This window comes from Schistocerca nitens, chromosome 2 (genome assembly GCF_023898315.1).
Source record: "Schistocerca nitens isolate TAMUIC-IGC-003100 chromosome 2, iqSchNite1.1, whole genome shotgun sequence".
NCBI lineage: Eukaryota > Metazoa > Arthropoda > Insecta > Orthoptera > Acrididae > Schistocerca > Schistocerca nitens.
The window spans coordinates 684,821,555-684,843,183 of record NC_064615.1 but is presented as its reverse complement, the minus strand read 5'-3'; the positions used below and the strand labels follow the sequence as shown (position 1 = coordinate 684,843,183).

The following is a 21,629-nucleotide window of genomic DNA, read 5'->3' as shown; positions in this document are numbered from 1 at the left end:
AGTGCCAACATCGCAAGCTGAAGAAGAAAAGATAAAGTATGAGGATATTGAAAAGGTAATACAGTATGTAAAGGGAAATGAAAATCATCATGGGAGACAGGAATGCAGTTGTAGGGGAAGGAGTAGAAGAAAAGTTCACAGGAGAATATGGGCTTGGGACAAGGAATGAGAGAGGACGACTGAGTTCTGTAACAAATTTCAGCGAGTAATAATGAGTCCTCTACTCAAGAATCACAAGACGGAATGGTATACTTGGAAAAGGCGAGGTGGAACAGGAAGATTTCACTTAGATTACACCATGATCAGACAGAAATTCTGAAATCAGATCCTGGATTGTAAGGTGTACTCAGGAGCAGATACAGTATCATGTCACAACATGTAATGTGTAATGTTATGTTTTATTCATCTCATAACGTACACAATTTAGGAACATATGCCTGATATACAAAAGACATGGCAAGGTTACAATTTGCTTATTTAAAATATTGTCACACTTACAATAATACTTTGCGGAGCATTTACTTACATGCAATTTGTCAGACTTACAGTATTTGCATTTATTATAACAATAATAAATTTTTATTCAATTTTAGGGATCCAGCTCAAAGTATCACTTCGTCCTTCATGAAATCTACCACAGAATAGTAGTAGCATCATTCAATTAGAAAATCATGTAACTTGCTTTTTAAAATATTTATCTTCATATTCATCATGTCGCACCCTTTTATTATGTTGTGAGTTTTCGTGGCGATATACTGAGGAGCCTGAGCACACAGTTTTAAGTGATGAGAGGTGAGCATAAAGTTCTGTGTGTCTTGTCATATGAGTGTTCAAAATTATTTCTTTTTGAATAGATCAGCTCTGCTGCATAGGTAAAGAACCACCTCAATGATGTATAAAGAGGGGACAGTTAATATATTTAGGTCTTTAAATAATGGTCGACATGATGCCCTCTGCTGTGCAGACCACAAATTGCGAATGATTCTTTTTTTGCAACTTTAAAATTGTGTAACATTTCCAGAGTTTCCCCAAAAAATTATTCCATAGCGAATAACCGATTCAAAGTAGCTATAATATGCTATTTCCCTGGTGGCCTTATCAGTGGCAAAGGCTAAAATTTCCATTGCAAATGCAAGACTGTTTAATTTATTTGCTAGATATTCTATATGAGAATTCCAACTCAGTTCTAAGTTTATTCCCAGGAACCTGACTGAGTAAAGTTCTTCCATTTTATGATTGTTGTGAGTGACAGATTTCTTCAGTTTTTGAATGTTTGGTTTTAAAACTCATCATGTGCGTTTTTGAAATGTTTAGCCTTAAGCCATTTTGACTGAACCATGTTTCCAGGTTACTTAATGTATTCATGACACTCTGTGGTATATTGTCAGAATCTTCATTTTCAATTATGGCATAAGTATCATCTGCAAACAAAGTTAAACGAGTATTTATATTGAGAGGCAAGTCATTTACATAGAACAGGAATAAAATGGGTCCAAGGATTGAGCTTTGAGGAACACCTTGGGACTTTTTTCCACTCAGAAGTGATCTGCTCCATTTGATGTGATTACTACCCTTTGTTTCCTCTCCAAGAGGTAAGATTCAAACCATTTCAAAGCACCATCCCTTTTTCCACACCTGTTGAGTTTGAAAAGCATCAGGGCATGGTTTACAGAGTCTAATGCTTTGTAAGATCACAGAATATTCCTGCGACCTTAGCTTTCCTATATAGTGATGAAGTAATTTTTTCGATAAACTCATTTATCGCATCTACTGTTTTTTTGCCTTGTTGGAAGCCAAATTGATTATGTGAAATGATACCATTCTGTGTGATGAAGCTTTGTTTCTGTAAAGCAGCAATTTTTTCAAATATTTTTGATATGACAGGGAGCATATGACAGGGAGCATATGACAGGGAGCATATGACAGGGAGATAATTCCCCATAGCATCTTTTGAACCTTTCTTAAACAATGGTTTTACTTCCGCGTATTTCAAGAGATCAGAGAAGTAACCTTCTTCAATGGATTTGTTTATTATGAGAGAGAGAGAGAGAGAGAGAGAGAGAGAGAGAGAGAGAGAGAGAGAGAGAGAGAGAGAGAGAGAGAATTTCGCTGACTGAGACCGTGTTGAATTTTTTGAGACGTCAACTGGTATTGCCTTTTAACCCAAAACTACTTACTTTCTGCTCATAATTTGCTATATCTAAATCAGATTTTACCACATTTATGAAGTACTCAGTGACGCACATAGTAGTGATGAAGAGCAGGCTGAAGTGTAAATGATTAGTCAGAAAGAATCAGTAGGCAAAGAAGTGGGATGCAGAAGTACTAAGGAATGGAGAGATGTGCTTGAAGTTCTCTAAGGCTATAGATACAGCAATAACTAATAGCTCAGTAGGCAGTACAGTTGAAGAAGAGTGAACATATCTTAAAATGATGTCACAGAAGTTGAAGAGAGAAACTAGGTACAAAGAAGGTAATTGCAAGGAAACCATGAGTAACAGAAGAAATACTTCAGTTGATCATGTGGAACTTAGGAATACAGAAATAAAAGTCGCTGAGAAGTGAAATAAACAGGAAGTGCAGGGAAGCTAAGATGAAATGGCTGCTTGAAAAATGTGAAGAAATCGAAAAAGAAATGATGGTCAGAAGGACATTCTCAACACACGGCAAAGTCAGAACAACCTTCTGTGACATTAAAAGCAAGGGTGGAAATATTAAGAGTGCAATGGGAGTTCAACTGCTAAATGCAAAGGAGAGAGCAGATAGGTGGAAAGAATACATCGAAAGCCTCTACGAAGGGGAAGATTTGTCTGATGTGATAGAAGAAGAAACAGGAGTCAATTTAGAAGAGATGGGGATCCAGTATTAGAATCAGTACTTAAAAGAACTTCGGAGGATTTAAAATCGAATAAGGCAGAAGGGACACACAACATTCCATTAGAATTTCTAAAATCATTGCACGAAGTGGCAACAAAATGACTATTGATGTTTGTGTGTAGAATGTACGAGTGTGCCGGCATGCCATCTGACGTTCGGAAAATGTCATCCACACAATTCTGAAGACTGCACGAGCTGAAAAGCGTGAGAATTAGCACACAATCAGCTTATCAGCTCATGCATCCAAGTTGCTGACAAGAATGATATACAGAAGAACGGGAAAGAAAACTCAGAATTTGTTGTATGATGATTGGTTTGGCTTCAGGAGAGGTAAAGCCACCAGAGAGGCAATTGTGACGTTGGGGTTGATAATAGAAGCAAAACTAAAGAAAAATAAAAACTTGTTCATAGGATTTGTCAACCTGGAAAAACCATTCGACAATGTAAAATGGTGCAAGATGTTCGAAATTCTGAGGAAAAATAGAGGTAAGCTATAGGGAGAGAGACGAGTAATGTGCACTATGTCCAAGAACTGAGAGGGAATAACAAGAATGGACAAACAGGAACAAAGTGCTTGGATTAAAAGGGGTGTAAGACGGGAATGCAGTCTTTTGCCCCTACCGTTCAATCTGTACATTGAAGAAACAATGATTGAAATAAAAGGAAGTTTCAGTGGGCCATGAGCATTGTCAGTCACAGCCAACTGAGGCACTGTAGAGCAACTATTGCTGATTTTGATCTGTGTTTCATTGAACCGTGACATTTCATTTCATTTTAGTGTGTCACATGGAACCAGTTCGGTCATTGATTTTTCAGTCTGTAGCTCCTGTGTCCTTCCTTCAAGCCAGTGGAGGTGATTTGCCCTCTTTGAGTGTGATCATTCCCTGACTAATTGTTGCAGTCCTCCTACACAATTACTTGACAGCTCGCAAGGCAATAGGCCCCTGTGATAGCCGATTGGTGTGCTTTCCACATGATCCTATTGATTGATAATATAATACTCCACAAATGAATATTCATACCTTAGTGAAAGATACATGGGGATGCAGGAAATGGCCAAGGCAATCAAAAGATTAAAAGTGGTCATGTCAGTGACATAAGATCATATGACAGTCCATATGGCAGGTTGTAGCAAAGGTAGTAGTTGCTTCAGTTGGTTGTTATTAGTTGGTACTGATTTATCTATATTGAAAGAGGAAATATCAAAAAGGGCTCCAGTTTCAAAGGGTACAGGGCAAAGAAACGAGAATCAACCAAGCAACAGTCGGTATTGTAGTTGTAAATTGTAGTAGCTGTGTTGGAAAAGTACCAGAGCTTCAAGCACCGATAGAAAGCACTGATAGAAAGCACTTGTAATGGTACTTGAATTACATAACCATTACGGCACCTCACCTCAATTTCTGTGGCAACATTCAGATTTGATTTCATTAATGTAGAGGTACTTTGATACATTGATATGTATATATTGCAATGATATTATTCTTATGTGTATTCTTTCTTTTGTCACTATGATCTTTGACATACTTGTAACTCTGATTTTTGGGCGCGTAAGCGGTTATTAGAGAGTCAAGCTTTGGTCGTCATGTTAAAACAATGCAAATTGTAGTCAGTTTATGAAATGTGAACTTTAACAGTGAGGAAGATATTTTCAAGTATATTGTGAAGTGATGTTTTGGTATGAGTTAAATGATATTGCAACAAAAGTAATAAAAAAGAAGTGTAACTTAAATTCGGAGTGCTGATTACTTTTTTACATCACCATTGTCCTAACCTGCAAAAGTTTAATCTTCAAGAATGGTTTATGAAACACGTGTATAAAACTTTTGAATATCGCAGAATAACACCTTGGCCTCTTTGCATCTGAGCTTGGAATCCTCACTACCTAGATTCTCGACGATTGAGCCATGAGTTCACAACGAGACCAGTGTGGGAAACACGAAAAGATGAGTGACTAGTTTATCCATTATTTCAAGAAATTACTTGATTAACTGTGCTCTAATGACACCTAACACATAATATAACTTTGTTGTTGCCCAAAAATGCAATATTTAGCAGTGTGAGCAACACTAAAATCATAATTAATTTTTGACCTTTGTTGTGGTAGGATTGTTTGACACTGAAGCTGTAATAGTTACAGGAACAGAAAGCTCGCTAAAGCTGGAGATAAATTCTGCCGAACTTCTTACACAGGTGCAAACAGTGTTCAGAAAGGACAGATTAAAAAATGTAGGGACAGATTAAAAAAATGTAGGTGGTGGTGTGTTTGTGTCTTTTGGTAGTAGTTTATCTTGTAGTGAAGTTGAAATAGATAGTTCCTCCGAATTACTATCAACAGCCGTACCAAAATAATAATTGGTCCCTTCTACCGATCCCCCGACTTAGATGATATAATAGCTGAACAGTTCAAAGAAAACTTTAATCTCGTTACAAATAAGTACCCCACTCATAGAGTTAAAATTGGTGGAGACTATCTACACGCGATTTGTTGGCGAAAATGTTCAAAGCTGGTGGAAGAGAGAAAACATCTTCCTAAATTGTGCTAAATGCTTTCTCTGAGAATTACTTTGAACAATTAGTTCATGGACCCACATGAATTGTAAATGGTTGTAAAAATGTTGTTGTCCTCTTGGCCACAAATAATCCTGATCTAATAGAGCGTCATGACGGATACAGGGATTAGTGAAACAAGGTCATTGTAGTGTGGCTCAAAACCATATCTACCAAAACCACTAACAATAAACGCAAAATACATCTATTTAAAACTACAGATAATTTGCTTGATGCCTTAAGTGTGTCTCCAGTCCTTCCTAGCTAATTATGTAAGTGTAGACCAGATATGGCTCAAATTCAAAGATAACAGTATCGACAGCAATAGATAGATTCATACCGCGTAAGTTAATAGGAGACAGGACTGATCCACCAAGGTACACAAAACTCATCAGAACACTGTTGCAGAAGCAACGAAAAAAGCATGCCGAATTCAGAAGAATGCAAAATCCCCAAGACTGTCTCAAGTTTCATGGAAGCTCGAAATTCAGCGCGGACGTGAATGCGAGATGCTTTAATAGTTTCCACAATGAAACGGTGTCTCAAAATATGGTAGAAAATGCAAGTAGATTCTGATAGTATGTAAAGTACACCAGTGGCAAAAAAACAGTCAATACCGTCACTGTGCGATAGCGGTGGAAATATTACAGATGACGGTGCCACTAGAGCGAAGTTACTACACTCAGTTGCCCACAATTCCTTCACGAAAGAAGACAAAGTAAGTATTTCAGAATTTGAAACTAGAACAGCTGTTAGCATGAGTGACATAAAAGTAGATATCTTAGGTGATGCAAAACAATTCAAGTCACTTACGAAAGGCAAGTTTTCCAGTCCAGATGGTATACTTATCGGGTTCCTTTCAGAGTATGCACACACAATAGTGCCTTTCTTAGCAATCATATACAACCACTCACTTGATGAAAGGTCTGTTCCTAAAGACTGGAAAGTAGCACAGGTCACACCAATAATTAAGAACGGAAATAGGAGTAACACATTGAATTACAGACCCATACCACTGACCTCAATTTGCAGTAGGATTTTGGAGCATATACTTTACTCAAACATTATGAATCACCTTGAAGAAAATGACTTGCTGATACATAACTAACACTGATTCAGAAAATATCGTTCTTGTGCAACACTGCTAGCTCTTTATTTCCATGAAGTAATGAGTGCTGACGACAAGGGATTTCAGACCGATTCCATATTCGTAGATTTCCAGAAGGCTTTTGACACTGTTCCTCACAAGCGACTATTAATCATATTGTGTGCATATGGAGTATCGTCTCAGTTGTGTGACTGGATTCGCAATTTCCTCTCGGAGAGGTCACAGTTCGTAGTGATAGACGGTAAAGCATCGAGTAGAACAGAAGTGCTATCTGGATTCTGCAAGGTAGTGTCATGGGCCCTCTGCTGTTCCTGCTTTACATAAATGATCTAGGTGATAATCTGAGCAGCCCCCTTAGATTGTTTGCAGATGACACTGTAATTTACTGTCTAGTACAATCATCAGACCATAAAGTCCAGTTACAAAATGATCTAGAGAAAATTTCTGTATGGTGCGAAGTGTCAATTGGCACTAAACAAAGAAAAGTGCAATGTCATCCAGATGAGCACTAAAAGAAATCTGATAAGTTTTGGGTATGTGATTAATCACACAAATCTAAGGGCTGTCAATTCGACTAAATACCTAGGAATTAAAATTATGAGCAACTTAAATTGGAAAGACCACATGGATAATATTGTGGGGAAGGCGAAACAAAGACTGCACTTTGTTGGCAGAACGCCTAGAAGATGCGACAAACCCACTAAAGAGACAGCCTACAATACACTTGTTCGTCCTCTGCTGGAATATTGCTGCATGCTAAGGGATCCTTACCAAGTAGGATTGTCGGAGGACATAGAAAAAATGCAAAGAAGGGCAGCCCGTTTCATGTTATTGCGCAATAGGGGTGAGAGTGTCACTGATATGATATGCGAATTGAGGTGGCAGTCACTGAAACAAATGCAGTTTTCTTTGCGGCGAGATCTAGTTATGAAATTTCAGTCACAAACTTTCTCTTCCGAATATGAAAATATTTTGTTGACACCCACCTACGTAGGGAGAAATGATCATAATAATAAAATAAGAGAAATCGGAGCTCGAACGGAAAGATTTAGGTGTTCCTTTTTCCCACGCACCATTAGTGTGTGGAATGGTAGAGTAGTATGAAAATGGTTCGATGAACCTTCTGCCAGGCACTTAAGTGTGAATTGCGTAGTAACCATGTAGATGTAATTATAGAGGAAAACCTGATAATATAAATTTCTCGCACAGTAACAGTGAAACTTGGTGCACCAGCTCCTAAGTGATAATGTTCTTTCACAAGCAATTTACACATCTCATTTGCATGTGCGTCATGTTTGGAATTCAAGGCATCGTCAGAACAAACAGTCCTGGGAAGTCACATTTTCAGAAGTCAGTGATAATACTTAATTCTTCTGGAACAATACCGTTTTCAGCAGGAACTGATACACCTTTTGTGAAACAATCTAACAGTCTGTTGTTTTACAGAATTCCAGACACTAACAAACATACGCAGAGTGTGTGGAATGCAGTCTCATGTCCTCCTCCTCAAGGAATGAGATTCATTTCTGCTCAACTATTACTTCATATTTGACTTCAACAGAGAGCATTATGTCCATGTTCAAATGCTGCAGAAAGATACACAATGTTTACATTTCTCTGACAAACAGGCTTCAGGCACCATCTGTCCCTGACAGCAATCCTGAAACAGATGTTGTCACTTGTCCTGTTTGAAAGGAAGAGGGTGGAATTACACTGGAGTTCCAATCTACTCCAGTGTTAGCACACCTAATTAGGTCCATTAAGGATATCTCAGCCACAGAGGGGAAGAAACCCAGTATCCACTTGGTGTGCCTACTGGGAGTCATTCCAGAAGTGGAAAGGGTGCTTCAGGACACCATGAAGGGCACAGGGTGCAGCCAACTGCAGGTTGTGGCTAATGTCCATACCAATGATGAGTGTTCTTCTAGAACAGAAGAGATTCTCTGCATTTGGTCAGCTATTTGAAGTGGCAAAGACTGCCAGACATGCACAGGAGCTGAAGGCAAAGCTCACCATCTGTAGCATCACCAAGGGGATGATTGATGGTCCTCAGTTACAGAACCGAGTGGAGGATCTTAAGTCAGAGGCTGACGGTTCTGCAACCATGTGGGGTGCAAATTCCTTTACTTGCACAATAGGGTGATGGGATATTGGGTTCCATTGAATTGGTCAGGTATTTTAATTCAACAGCAGATAGTTATACAGGTAATGGGGAATTGTGGTGTTGACTGGGCAGTTTGTTAGAGGGTCCTGGAAAAGTACAAAAATGGCTTCTGTCTCGAATGGTGTAGAGAAAACGCAGGACAAGGGTAGACACAGCAACAATTGGTATTTTAGTTGTAAATTGTTGTAGCTGTTTTGGGAAAGAACCAAGACTCGAAGTGATAAGAGATAGCACTAAAGTTGAAATTGTTGTTGGTACTAAAAACTGTCTGTCAGAGATAAGTTCAGCCAAAAAACTTCATAAAGGACATAAATGTTCGGAAAAAATAGATTAAATACGTTTTGTAGTAGCACGTTTGTTGCTGTTTGCAGTAGTTTGTCTTGTAGTGAAACTGAAGTGGGTAGTGTGAATTAGTTTGGATAGAGGTTATACTTGACAGTTGGATTAAGTTAATGACTCAGATGATAAACTTGCTGAGCAGTTCAAAGCAAACATGAACCTTATTTCAAGTAGATACTTAATTTATGCAATTAGAGGTGGTGTTGACTTAAACTACCCTCAATATGTGGGTGAAAATACATGTTTGAAGTTGATAGTAGGCACAAAACGCCATCCGAAATTGTACTGAATGCTGTCTCAGAAAATTATTTTCAACAGTTGCTTCAGGAACCCACTCTAAGCATAATCAGTTGGGCGGAAACATATTTGATCTCTTAGCAACAAATAATCCAAAGCAAATAGAGCATCACAGCAGATATTACACACAGCAGATATTACAATTTGTGACTGCAAGGTTGTTGATGAGAGACTGAAAGCGTAACATCCAAATCCATCGCTGGTAAACAAAAAAATATCGCTGTTTACAAAAAGCAGATAAAAATGCATTTGAAGTCTTCCTGAGAGGCAGTCTTCACTCCTTCCAATCTGAGTGTTGAAGTGTAATCAGAGGTGGTTTAAATTCAAAGAAGTTCTATTATCAATGGCAGTTCAGATATTCACATCTAATAAATTAATGAATTGGAGCTGATCCTCCTCCCCCTATTACACAGAATAGGTTAGAAAACTGTTGCAGAAACAACAAAAAGCATGCCAATTTTAAATGAGCCCAAAATCCCAGAGATAGGCAATGTTTTACTGGCACTTGAAAGTTGGTGTTGACTTCAATGAGAGATGCTTCCAAAAGGAGATGTCCCACTGGAAAGAGGCCCCACAAACATATATTTGCTAAAATTATGCTTAAATGCTTTGCATAAAAATCAGGAAAGGAAATGAAATGATCATGTCATACCTTGTCCATGGGGAAATAAAGGTGAATCATGAAATGTGCTCGAACTGACTGCCCTCGCCTTGTAAACACAATTGAACACGATGCTGCAGATTCTCAAATGGTGCTCCCAGAACCTCTGGTGTATTGCCTGAATTTTGTGGGTAATGTTGTCTCGTAAATCTTCCAAGTTGTGTGGTTTGTTGCTGTAGACCTTGCCTTTTAGGCCTCCTTGGAGGAAAAAGTCAGCTGGTGTTAAATTGAGTGACCTTGGGGGCCACTGTCCTTTCGAAACCACTCTGCCAGAGAAAAATGATTAGACCTCATCCATGGTCACTCGAGACGTGTGGCGCCATCCTGTTGGTCCCAGCTGAGGGTAAGTTTGTCCATCAGATTTACAAATTCCCGAAACATTTAAACGTAAACGGCACTTGTCACAGTAAATTCGAAAAAATTGGTCCGATGATGCGATGTGATGCAGTGCTATGTTATTGCACAGAACATGCCAATCTTTTGTGAAGGCAGGGGTTGCTTGACCAGTGCATGTGGAATTTCATTACACGACAGACAAGTATTCTGAGAGTCTATATAGCCAGGGTGGTGGAACCATGCCTCATCACTGAACCACATATTGCAATATTTCTGGCCTCTGAGTAATAAACTGCTGAAACCAGTTGCAAGATGTAATGCGCTTGTCTTTGTAATTGACATTCAGTTCTTGAACAACTGTCAACATGTATCAATACATGTTGGCTTTCTTCGCTGCTCTGTGACGTGCTCCATTACATTCCACATTTCTGAGACAAAAATCACTGACTTATCAGGCTGAAGGTGAAATAGATGTGTGAATGGCATATAGCACACCAGTCAGTCCCCTTCTCATTTATTAGTTGCCATAAAAGGGCACATAATGTGCCGTGCTACTGTATGTAATATTTCAAACAATGGAAACTCCAGGTAGGAATATCAGTAATGTAGGAAAAGACAGATGTTTACTGACCATACAGAAGATATGTCAAGCTGCAGACAGGCACAGTTAAGACTTTATAACCACAGCCTTCATCCGTAAATGTTTATCAACCAACTAATGAAACCCTGCATAGAGCAGATCCCTCTTACCACAACTCCTTCAGCCCTTCTTGTTACTGTAAAATTGTAATTCAAATAGTGTGCGATTGAATCTATGGTCATGAGCAACAGAAGTTGAAACATTGAAACAGCATCATCAAGCTAATGCAGAAAAACAGAGTATTTCGTTAGCTGTCGTTCTTTGCTATGTCTTCGTCTTGCCTGATCTTGGCCTGTTCTAAAAAGAAACAATTCTTGTTCGACCCTATAACTGCTGACGATTTGTAAGTAGGAATTTCAAATATTATATATGCTGACAAAAAGAAATTTATTTTGCCAGTTAGTGAACTTAAAATACTGTGACAGAAAACATTCGTATCTGTAACATAAGAGTTATTGAAAGTGGTTAGAGGTCACACAACCACATAGTGTCACAACTGCTTCAAGGAAAGAGCCTCCAGTGTGATAATCTTGTGATAATGTGTTAAAGAACTACATCTGGAGGCAGCACACATTTGATCTGTTGTTATGCAGAGCAGTCAGTGTTAGTTTGCAGTTACCTAAAATTTGCAATTGTTAGGTCTTTTACTTTGACAGTGGCATAATTCTTAGTAGCTTGATGTTTTTGCATCATTATTCAGCATATAAAATTGTTACTATAGTTTTTTAATTTGAGATACTCAAATGCATATTCTGTAATTGACAAAGAAAGGGTTTGACGCTTTCCTTTTCCACCAACAGCTCCTTGGTCAATAATAAGCATAAATTTTCACAAAATCCATTTCAGCTGCATATTTTTAAATAGTTGTAGTAGGGATATGGTCAAAGATGTGATCAGTCAAATATGAGAACTTCATGAGCACAAATTACTTTGAACTGTTTGTACAGGCATTGATCTTTGACTTCCTGTGTTACTAAATGACATCAGCTCTATTTTGTGGAAATTCAAGCCTTCACATTATGCAAAACTACTACTATTTTTAGTATCTAGAGATATTTTGTCATCTTTGTGCTGTCAGCAGTGGATGCTTTCATTCGGGTTATATGCCCTAGATCGTTAGGTTCTGTAGGGCCTTCTTTACCTTATTGAGCTTGCCATAGTTAGTAACCCCAACTCCTACAGACTTCGCTGAAATGGAGTGGTTTGCACACCTTGGTGCTGCAGGTAGCTATACCAAAGGTGCAACCACTGTGAAGCAAAATCTGTGGAGGAAACAGACAAACTTGTGATTCTTGAAGAGGGACAGCAGACTCTTCAGTAGTTGATGGGGCAACTATCTAGATAACTGACATGGCGTTGTAACATTTAGATAACATGGCCTTGGTTTGGTGGTACTGTTAACAGCTGAGAGCCAGGAGAAACTAAAGTGGGATTCCAGGGGCCGGAGTAGAATGTTAGGTCTCTTTAAGTGGTAGGCAGGGTAGAGTATTTAAGAATGGAAATTGGTAGATTGAAGTTGCATGTAGTTGGAGCTAATGAAGTGTGATGGCAGGAAGAACAGGACTTCTGTTCAGGTGAGTACAGGCTTGTAAATACAAAATCAAATAGAGGTAATGCAGGAGTAGGTCGAATAATAGGGAGGAAATTTGAATGAGAGTAAACTGCTGTAAATAACACAGTGAAGACATTATAGTAGTCAAGGTAAACATGACGCCCATGTCCATTGTAGTAATTACGACTACATGCCTGCTAGCTGTGCAATTGATAAGATTGAAACAATCTCTCAAGAAACAGAAGACGTAACTGAGGTAGCTACGGGAGACAAAAAAATATATGATTGTCCACTGTAATTGGATAGTAAAAAAGGAAGAAAGGGAAGATGATTTTGAGAACACGCGGTGGGGGAGGGAATGAAAGGAGAAGCAGCCTGCTAGAATTTTGTGCAGAGCATAATTTAATCATTGCAAACACTATAATAATCAGACTTCAGAAGCAGGTTTTAAACAGCAAAATATTTCCTAGAGCAGATACAGATTCTGTCCATAATTTGTTTATAAAATGTTGATCAAAACTTGATGAATTGCAGAGAGTAGGATATTAAGTGTGAATAAATTGAAAGAACCAAAAGATGTCTAGTTTCAGAGGGAGACTCGGGCAATGATTGACTGAAAAAAGGAAAAAGAACAAGATAACAAAGGAGTAGCCTAGAGAGATGAAACAGTGCAGGTGCTGGAGGCTCAAATAAAGAAAGACAAGTCTCAGCAGAAATCCTTGGATAACAAGGGAGATGTTGAATTTAATTGGTGAAAAGATAAAATATAAAAATGCAGCAAAAAAATGGTTCAAATGGCTCTGAGCACTATGGGACTTAACATCTGAGGTCATCAGTCCCCTAGAACTTAGAACTACTTAAACCTAACTAACCTAAGGACATCACACACATCCATGCCCGAGGCAGGATTCGAACCTGCGACCGCAGCGGTCGCGCGGTTCCAGACTGAAGCGCCTAGAACCGCTCGGCCACACTGGCCGGCCAAAAATATAGCAAATGAGGCAGACAAAGGGAATAGACATCAAAAAACATGAGATTGACAAAATGGGAAATAACTGAGCTGATATGGCTGTGGGAGAAATGAAATGCAGGAGAAGCATTCATGACGAGGGGAAAGGATTAATGCCAACTGTAGTAAAATTAGAGAGCTTTGGAGCAGAGAAAAGCAGCTCCATGAATATGAGAAGTCAGATGGCAGACCAGTATTGAGAATGGAAAGTTGAAAGCTGGACGCAACACTGGTCTATAGTCGGGCCATACAAGGGAAACAAACAAACTTGAAGACAATATCAGAGAATCAGAAGAGGTAAATGAAGAGGATATTGGAGAAAAGATATTGTGGAAAGAATTTGAGAGAACTGAAAGGTCAAAGCTGAAAAATGGCCCTGAAGTAGGAAACATTCCCTGAGAACTGCTGCTGTTTTTGGAAGGGCCAACAATGTAAAAACTATTTCACCTGGTATGCAAGATATTATACTTGTTACATACCCATGAACTTAAAGAAGAATTTAATGATTCCATAAAAGGCTGGTGCTGACAGGTCTTGATATTACCAGAGTATCAGTTCAGCAAGTCATGCACGGAAAAACTGACATGAATTATTTACAGAATAAAAGAAAAACTGATAGATGCTGCTCTTGGGAAGTTCAGTTTGGGTTCTGGAAAAATGTTGGAACATGCAAACCAGTACTGATATTTAAGGCTTATCTTTGAAGGTTGACTGTGGATTTAGGGAGAGCTTTTGACAATGTTGACTGGAATACTCTTTGAAATTCTGAAGGTAGCAGAAATAAAATACAGAGAATAAAAGGTAATCCACAGCTAGTGTAGAAACCAAACAGGTTGTAAGAGTTGAAGGACATGGAAGGGAAGCAATAGTTTGAAAGACAGTGAGAGTTGTAGTGAACCATCTATATTATTCATTTTGTACCTTGAGCAAGCAGTAGATGAAACCAAGGAGAAGTTTAAAATAGGATGTTCAAAAGAAGAAATAAAAATTTTTTGAGCTTTCTCATCTCTGACAACTAAAACGTCATCAACAAGATATTTAGCAGGGCAATTAAGTAGAACGGATAATGTCTTGGAAAGAGGTTATAAGATGAAGGAAAAAAGGTAGAGCAATGGTAATAGAATGTAGTTGAATTAAATTGGGCGATGCTGAGGATATTAGGTAAGGAAATGGAACTTGAAAGAAGTAGACGAATTTCACTATTTTAGGCAGCAACATAAATGATGTCTGAAATAGAGGACATAAAATGCAAACTGGCAATTGCAAGGAATGCAGTTCTGAAGAAGAGAAATTTAATATCCACTAAAATTGTTAATAAGTATTTCCTCTACATTTTTATGGAGTGTAGCCTCGTACAAAAATGAAAGGTGGATGATAAGCAGCTTGAACTAAAAGTTTTGAAATGTGGTACTACAGACAAATGCTGACGGTGAAATAACTGAAGAGGAAGTATCTAATTGAATTTGGGAAAAATTAATTGTAAACATGACTAAAGGAGACATCCTGAGTCACAAAGGAATAGTCAGTTTAGTAAATGGAGGTGGGGGGGATGAAAGTTGAACAGGAAGACTAAGACTGGGAACACAGTAACCAATACAGCGTGGCCAGCTGTGGCAGACGCGTTTGCAGTGATGACTCCCTTGCCCAGAATTCTGAAGGCCTCACAAAGGCCTTTGCAGACAGGTGATACCCCCACCCCCCACCCCCCGCCCTCCAACCTGGAATGACTGAACTACGTCCTTCGTCAGGGCTTTATCTATCATCATGCCCTGAAATGAGGGACATCCTACCCAAGATACTTCCATTCCTTCCCAGAGTGGTGTTACGCCACTCACCCAACCTCCATAACATCCTAGTCCATCCCTATGCCACTCACACCCCCAGTCCCCTACCACATGGATGATACTTTGTGGAAGACCCAGTGCACGACCTGCCCTATCCATCCACCCAGCACCTCCTATTCCAATCCCGTCACTGGCTTATCCTACCTGATCAGAGGCCAGACCACCTGTGAAAGCAGCCATGTTTATATACCAGCTCTACTGCAACCACTTCACAGCATTTTACATTGCTATGATAACCAGCCAGCTGTCATCCAGAATGAATGGCAACGTCAAACTGTGCCAAAAACTAGGTGGCACAACATACAGCAAAGCACAAGGAGATTTCAATGGCTGCTTAACTGATGCCATCTGGATCCTTACCCTTACACCCCCCCCCCCCCCCCCCCCGCGCACACACACACACACACACACACACACACACACACACACACACACACACACACACACACACACACTCTGCCACTGTGCTCCAGACAGAGAGTGAATGTGTACACTTTTCCATTACCCCACCCAATATGTGTCAGCTAGTTGTGTGCTGCCATTTCACGCCCTAATCTGTAAAATCGTGTGCTCAACCGTCTGCAACCTGCCCGCTCTACCTGCACCCCCAGCTTGCCCACGGTCGGCTCCCCACTCTCCCACGAGCCGCTAGATGCTTCCTCCCAGTCCCTTCCCTGCCTCCTGCCTCTCTCCATCTCTCATCCCACCTCAACTCACCCCATCCCACGTATGTTTCTCCTGCTGCTTGATAAAGGAATTCCATTCTGAAAGCTAGCAAAGCAAAGCTCTGTATTTCTTGTTTTTGTATCTGTCGACAACATAGCGTTTCTACTGCAAAATAATGCTGCAGCAATAAAACATAAATGAGGGACAGAAAACCAAAATAAACTTTGGTTGCAAAGGAAATGCGCCATTTCCAACAACAAAACGGATTGCACACACAAGCATCTGCCAACTTACAACAAGCAGCCAGACGCTAGCCAGAAAAATTCTTCCGGTGAGCCCAAGCTGACAGATTCGTGCATGCTCAAAGTAGTGTAAGTTGCAGTGGCGAGGGCAGTAGTTTCAACATGACCCGTGTTTTGCTGTTTCTTCTTCGTTTACAACTCGTGTCAGATGAAAACAAAACCGATTTCTGTGGCTGAGAGCTAGCAAGTGAATAAAAATACATTCACATACTTGTGGAAGGCAAAAATTTACGCTGCGGCAGTCAATTTATTTGAAACGAAGTGTTTCATTTCACAGAATTGGCTAGTGTCAAGTGTTTGCTGAATTAAAAGTGGCCATTTTTACCTTGTGGCACTTAACGGCGTTATGCCATAATAAAGAACCAAACATGAGATAATACAGTACTGGTACTACAAGAAAATTTGCAGTCCGAAAACCACAATGAAAAGCTTGATGTCAGGTTTGGTCTTACTTGTTTGTGAATCTGCACATACGGATGTGCGCTTTCATCTGAATTATGCATTTTAGTCTGGTTTATGAAATTCCAGTGCTCTTGGAGTACCCTCTGACGTTCTGTTTCGTTTAAGACATAATGTAACATCTCTTAATGCTAACAGGTGGTCTTCCTACGTCGTCATAGCTGCGCACGCACAGTAACCGTTTTCTGAGGCTGTCTGACAACTGCTGAAACAAATTCTAACAGGTCGCAGGAAAATATTGCGAATGGTGGTTGAAAAGGGGGGGAGGGGAAGGCGGGGCATTCATTTTCTAAAGTGCTGGGAAGTTCTATGCTGGTGTATAAAACCTTACTCATTCAAAGGATTGACAAGGTTTATGGTTCCAAGAGAAAGTTTTCACTTAACACGGAAAAAGTGTATTTTTACCTGGGAAAAAGTGTATTTTTAACCGGGACATCCGGGAATTTTTCTTCCTTGTCCACATATAAACCCTGAAGACACAAACATGGTTCATGTTTTTGATGAACCACTCTCACAAGTTACAGCAGCTCTGTGTTGTATTTGTAGGTCATTAATCAATAACTTATCAGAAAAGCTGTTATTTGAGAAGAGTCATTTACCTACGACCTGTATATTACTGCTATGTATATATGCTGAGATTTACTGATTGAGAATATTTATATAGGGCTCTCATTACTTGTGATGTGTTTCACTGTGCTGTAGGTTATCTGAGGCTGTTGGTTCTGGAAGAAACACTGATATACTTGAAATCTGCATCACGTCTTGTCTACATGTTTCTGTATAGTTGTAAAATATTTTTCAGTTGCAAATCAAGTGCAAATTTTATTTCAGCTTGTGATATTGCCAGCAAAGCCAAATGTTGTGACAATTCTGGAATCTTACGTCAGAGAATATGCCATTAATCAGATCTGTGGTACTCCAGATAACTTACGCCGAAAGTACAGGCGGCGTCACAATCACCAGAATGGACCACTTGATATAGAACGAATAAACAGAAGGTATGATTTTGTCCATATTATACACTCCTGTTATATTCTATTTTATGTAAATGAAATGCGCAGTTCTAAGTGTCTTCCCAGTGAGGCCAGTGGAATGTAATTATTACAGTATAATGTTAAACACGGGAAATAAATGTGTAAAAGTGTGCCCACAAGAATTGGAAAATTTTAATGAACAGAACAGCAGTTGTAGAGAGAGCCCTTGATTAACTCATGTGGAACAGATTTCCTTTAGTAAGATTTATATGTAGAGAGATCGTAGAAATGGCCATCTTTTTGCCAGGTAGTCATTGTTGCTAGACAGCTTCTTTGAATTTTGAAATAGAAAAGTGTTGCAGTTTGTGAGCAGTTTTTGTCACTTCAGGTGGTGTCTCAATGAAAACTTTTCAGTGTACGCACCTCCACTATGTTGCCTTTTGTAATCAACAGTGGACAGTGATAACTTTCCTCTACAACACTGGACTGTGATAATAGTTCTATTCAGGGATAAATTTTATTCATTCTGCACAACACTTTGTAGCATGGCAACATGGAACAACCCTCTCTACCCCACCCATGAAAGCAGTTTCCACTCCCACTATGCTTAAAGTAGACTAAAACAATCTTCCTCTTTGCTAATGTTGCTTTATTTTTCTGGGCATGTGTGCTATCTGCAGATGTCAGTATCTCTTATATGAAATATTGTTTACCAATTGAAGAAATTTTCAGTAGGGCGATTTCATCTCAATTCATACAGGTAAAGAGTGAATGTGTCTCATCACTATTTCAAACTTTGCTGAAAAAAAAATTATGTTTAAATTCCACATGACACCTCTCTAAAACTACCAATATTGGGATTTTGTGGTTTGCTAAAACTCTAAAGACCTCTCCAAATGAGAGCATTTGTGAAAATGTTGTAATGAAAAGGAAAATTGAAAATTTGTAATAAAGAAACCAAAATGATAAAGATCAGAATTTATTTCCAATAAATACTTTGTTCCCAATACTAAGATACATGATTAATATACGGGGTGAGGCAGCTAAGTCATAACACCCATTGTATCTCCCCACCTGTAATAGATACAAAGATGCTGTTTGGACAGTGAATTGCAGGGACAGGGGCTACTTGAATAAATCACATTTCGTGTTTGTGCTATTTTTTGTTAAGACATATGAGGCCATCTTTGGTTTTTTCAATAGAACCGTATGTAAAATTTTAGCGTAACATGATGGGCTTAAAAAGATGGTTTCAAATATGTGTGTATTACAATATTTAGGCGAATAGTTTTTGAGACACAGATACGGTCTTGTATTGTGTTCATCCTTTGAAGTGGTATTGTCCAATGCGACCTTTCCTGTCTACCACTGAGGAACTTATAAGGGAAGGCATTGTTTTCCTGCTTCTTGATAACGCCGCCAGGTGACGCACGAGGTAGCTGGAGAGAAGGATATAAATTTGCTGCTGGGGTAATGATATATCGCATCTCCTTCACAATTTCTTGGAGCAGACATGTACACCAATGAAGAAAAGTTAGATATACTTCTAGTGTATGGTGAAAGCAGGAGAAATGCTGTTAGAGCAGGTCTTCCCAACCTTTTCAGCTTGTGGACCCCTTTCTCAGTCGAAAATCCATGGTGGATCCCTAGTCAGTCAAGCGCACAGTAACTTTAAATTTCAGAGCGAAACCCATGGGAACTGAAAGTTTCTTAATGGAAGTGCCATGTTCCCAATGCCCCTCCCCCCCCCCCCCCCAAAAAAAAAAGTACCAATAGTCTTTGGTTTAGAGATGAATGAAAAATGAAAACAACTTGAAATTAACGACCCAATTTGAATTCCCACTGTACCTAGACACTTACTAGTGGATTTACTCCCTTTGTTCAACACACTATAGCCTGATTAAAATTACTTGGTAGTTGAAATTTCATACGATGGAGCTGTCTTCCTCCAAGAGCAATCAACGTCACGTCCAAACTGTTCGTTGTTGACAAGCTGCCACTTACGGTCTGTTCACTTCCACTGTTTGGCTACTGTTGTGTAAGGTGCATGCATATTTCATAACAGGCGCGCGCGCGCGCCCGTGTGTGTGTGTGTGTGTGTGTGTGTGTGTGTGTGTGTGTGTGTCCGGGGGGGGGGGGGTTTCGTGAAATCCGAAGAAAAATGTTCAAATGTATGTAAAGTCTTCCTTTGGTTGTCCTCCCTCCTCATTCATTTCAAGTGGAAACTTCCCTTGTTGTGAGGGCGATGGAGAAACTGCACCCTTCTTCGATGATCCTGACTTCAGCCACCGATCCATGTTAGAAGTAATAAACTGGTCAAAAATCGACTTATGAAATAGGTATTGCACTGACATAGCAAGTTCAACATTTAATGATGCCTGGGGCCGCATACGTGCCAGCGAGCGCTGTGATTGGTCGACAAAGCTGGCTCCGTGCATGCGTAAAAGGTTTCAACGCATCTAGCGCCGTGAGCGGGGGCACAAACGATCCCCGTATTGTTGCTAAACAGTTGATCAGAGAAGCCGCATTCTCCGGCGCTAAACTGCGTATAGGTTCTCACTTAGGAACCGCAAAGGCTGCTTGGGGATACGACTTGAAGTAAAAGTACACATGTTTCTCACACGAAAAAAAATAGTCACGAATTTGATTTTCACATTTGTATTCAATAATCTTACTCATTATTTTACATGATTTGGTGCAAGGTGGGCGCGGACCCCCTAGAAAGAGCCGGCAGACCCCTAAGGGGTCCGCGGACCACAGGTTGGGAAGCCCTGTGTTAGAGCATTAAAGTGATATAGAGAGCTGTATCCTGATCATGAGCATCGTATGTGCCAGCTTCTTGCACGTATTTGCAAGAAACTACTTGAATAGGGATCATGGAACGCCATACAGATAACAGGACAGAAAATTGCAACTGGAGAGATACATGAAGAGGGCGTTCTAGCGTTGGCGCATAATGACACTACTGTTTAATCGTGACCTATTGGCTCGGAATGTGGTATAAGTCAGGGAAGTGTTCTACGCATTTTGCACCGGCATAGATTTCACCCGTTTCACCTCTCATTAATTACATCAAGCCTTCTCTGGTGTTGATTTCGAACGGCGCCAAGAATTTTGCCGGTTTGCTCTGCAGTGCCTAAAAGATGATCCAATATTTTTTTCATCGGATGATTTTTACTGATGAAGCAACTTTCACTAACCACGGTAATGCATAATATGCATTACTGGCCAATAGAGAATCCTCATTGGCTTCGACAGGTATAGCATCAGCAACAGTGGAGTGTTAACACGTGGTGCGGCATCGTCAGAAATGTCATTGTGGGACCATACGTCAGTCTGGGAATACTAAATGGCAATAATTATGCACAGTTCCTGCGAAACATTCTGCCCATTTTGCTGGAAGAGGTACCGCTTACTACAAATCGGTGCATGTGGTTCCAACATGACGGCTGTCCTGCTCACTCTTCCGATGTGGCTACAGAGCTGTTACATGAAAAGTTCCGAGATTGTCGGATAGGACGACATGCTGAAGTGAAGTGGCCAGCCGGTCTCCTGATTTGACCCCTCCTCATTATTTTATATATACACTCTCGCAGCCATTCACAAATAATTCGAACGGCGACTACAAATGTGCATTGCAGCAGAGGGGAAGCATGTTTAGCCCATGCTACACTAAAGTTTTGTATCATGTACAGTATGTATTTCACGTCTTTGTGTGTATTTGCTTCATATTGTGATCAATAGTAAATATTTTCAAATAAAAAAAATACATACGAAATAATTGTGACCAATAAGGGCCTCTCTATTTACATTTGTTTTTCTGTTACTTAAAATGTATTAACATCTTGTAGTAT

At 39.7% G+C, this 21,629-nt stretch overlaps 1 protein-coding gene across 2 annotated transcripts in view; it reads left to right on the top strand.

Moving 5' to 3' along the window:
• The window catches only part of LOC126236826 (male-specific lethal 3 homolog), a 123,112-nt gene that overhangs the window by 40,845 nt on the left and 60,638 nt on the right, over positions 1-21,629 (top strand). For both annotated transcript variants that reach the window (XM_049946428.1, XM_049946427.1), the window contains exon 5: positions 17,633-17,799. In XM_049946428.1, coding sequence (XP_049802385.1) covers positions 17,633-17,799 — 167 coding nt within the window. The remainder of the gene's footprint in view (positions 1-17,632; positions 17,800-21,629) is intronic.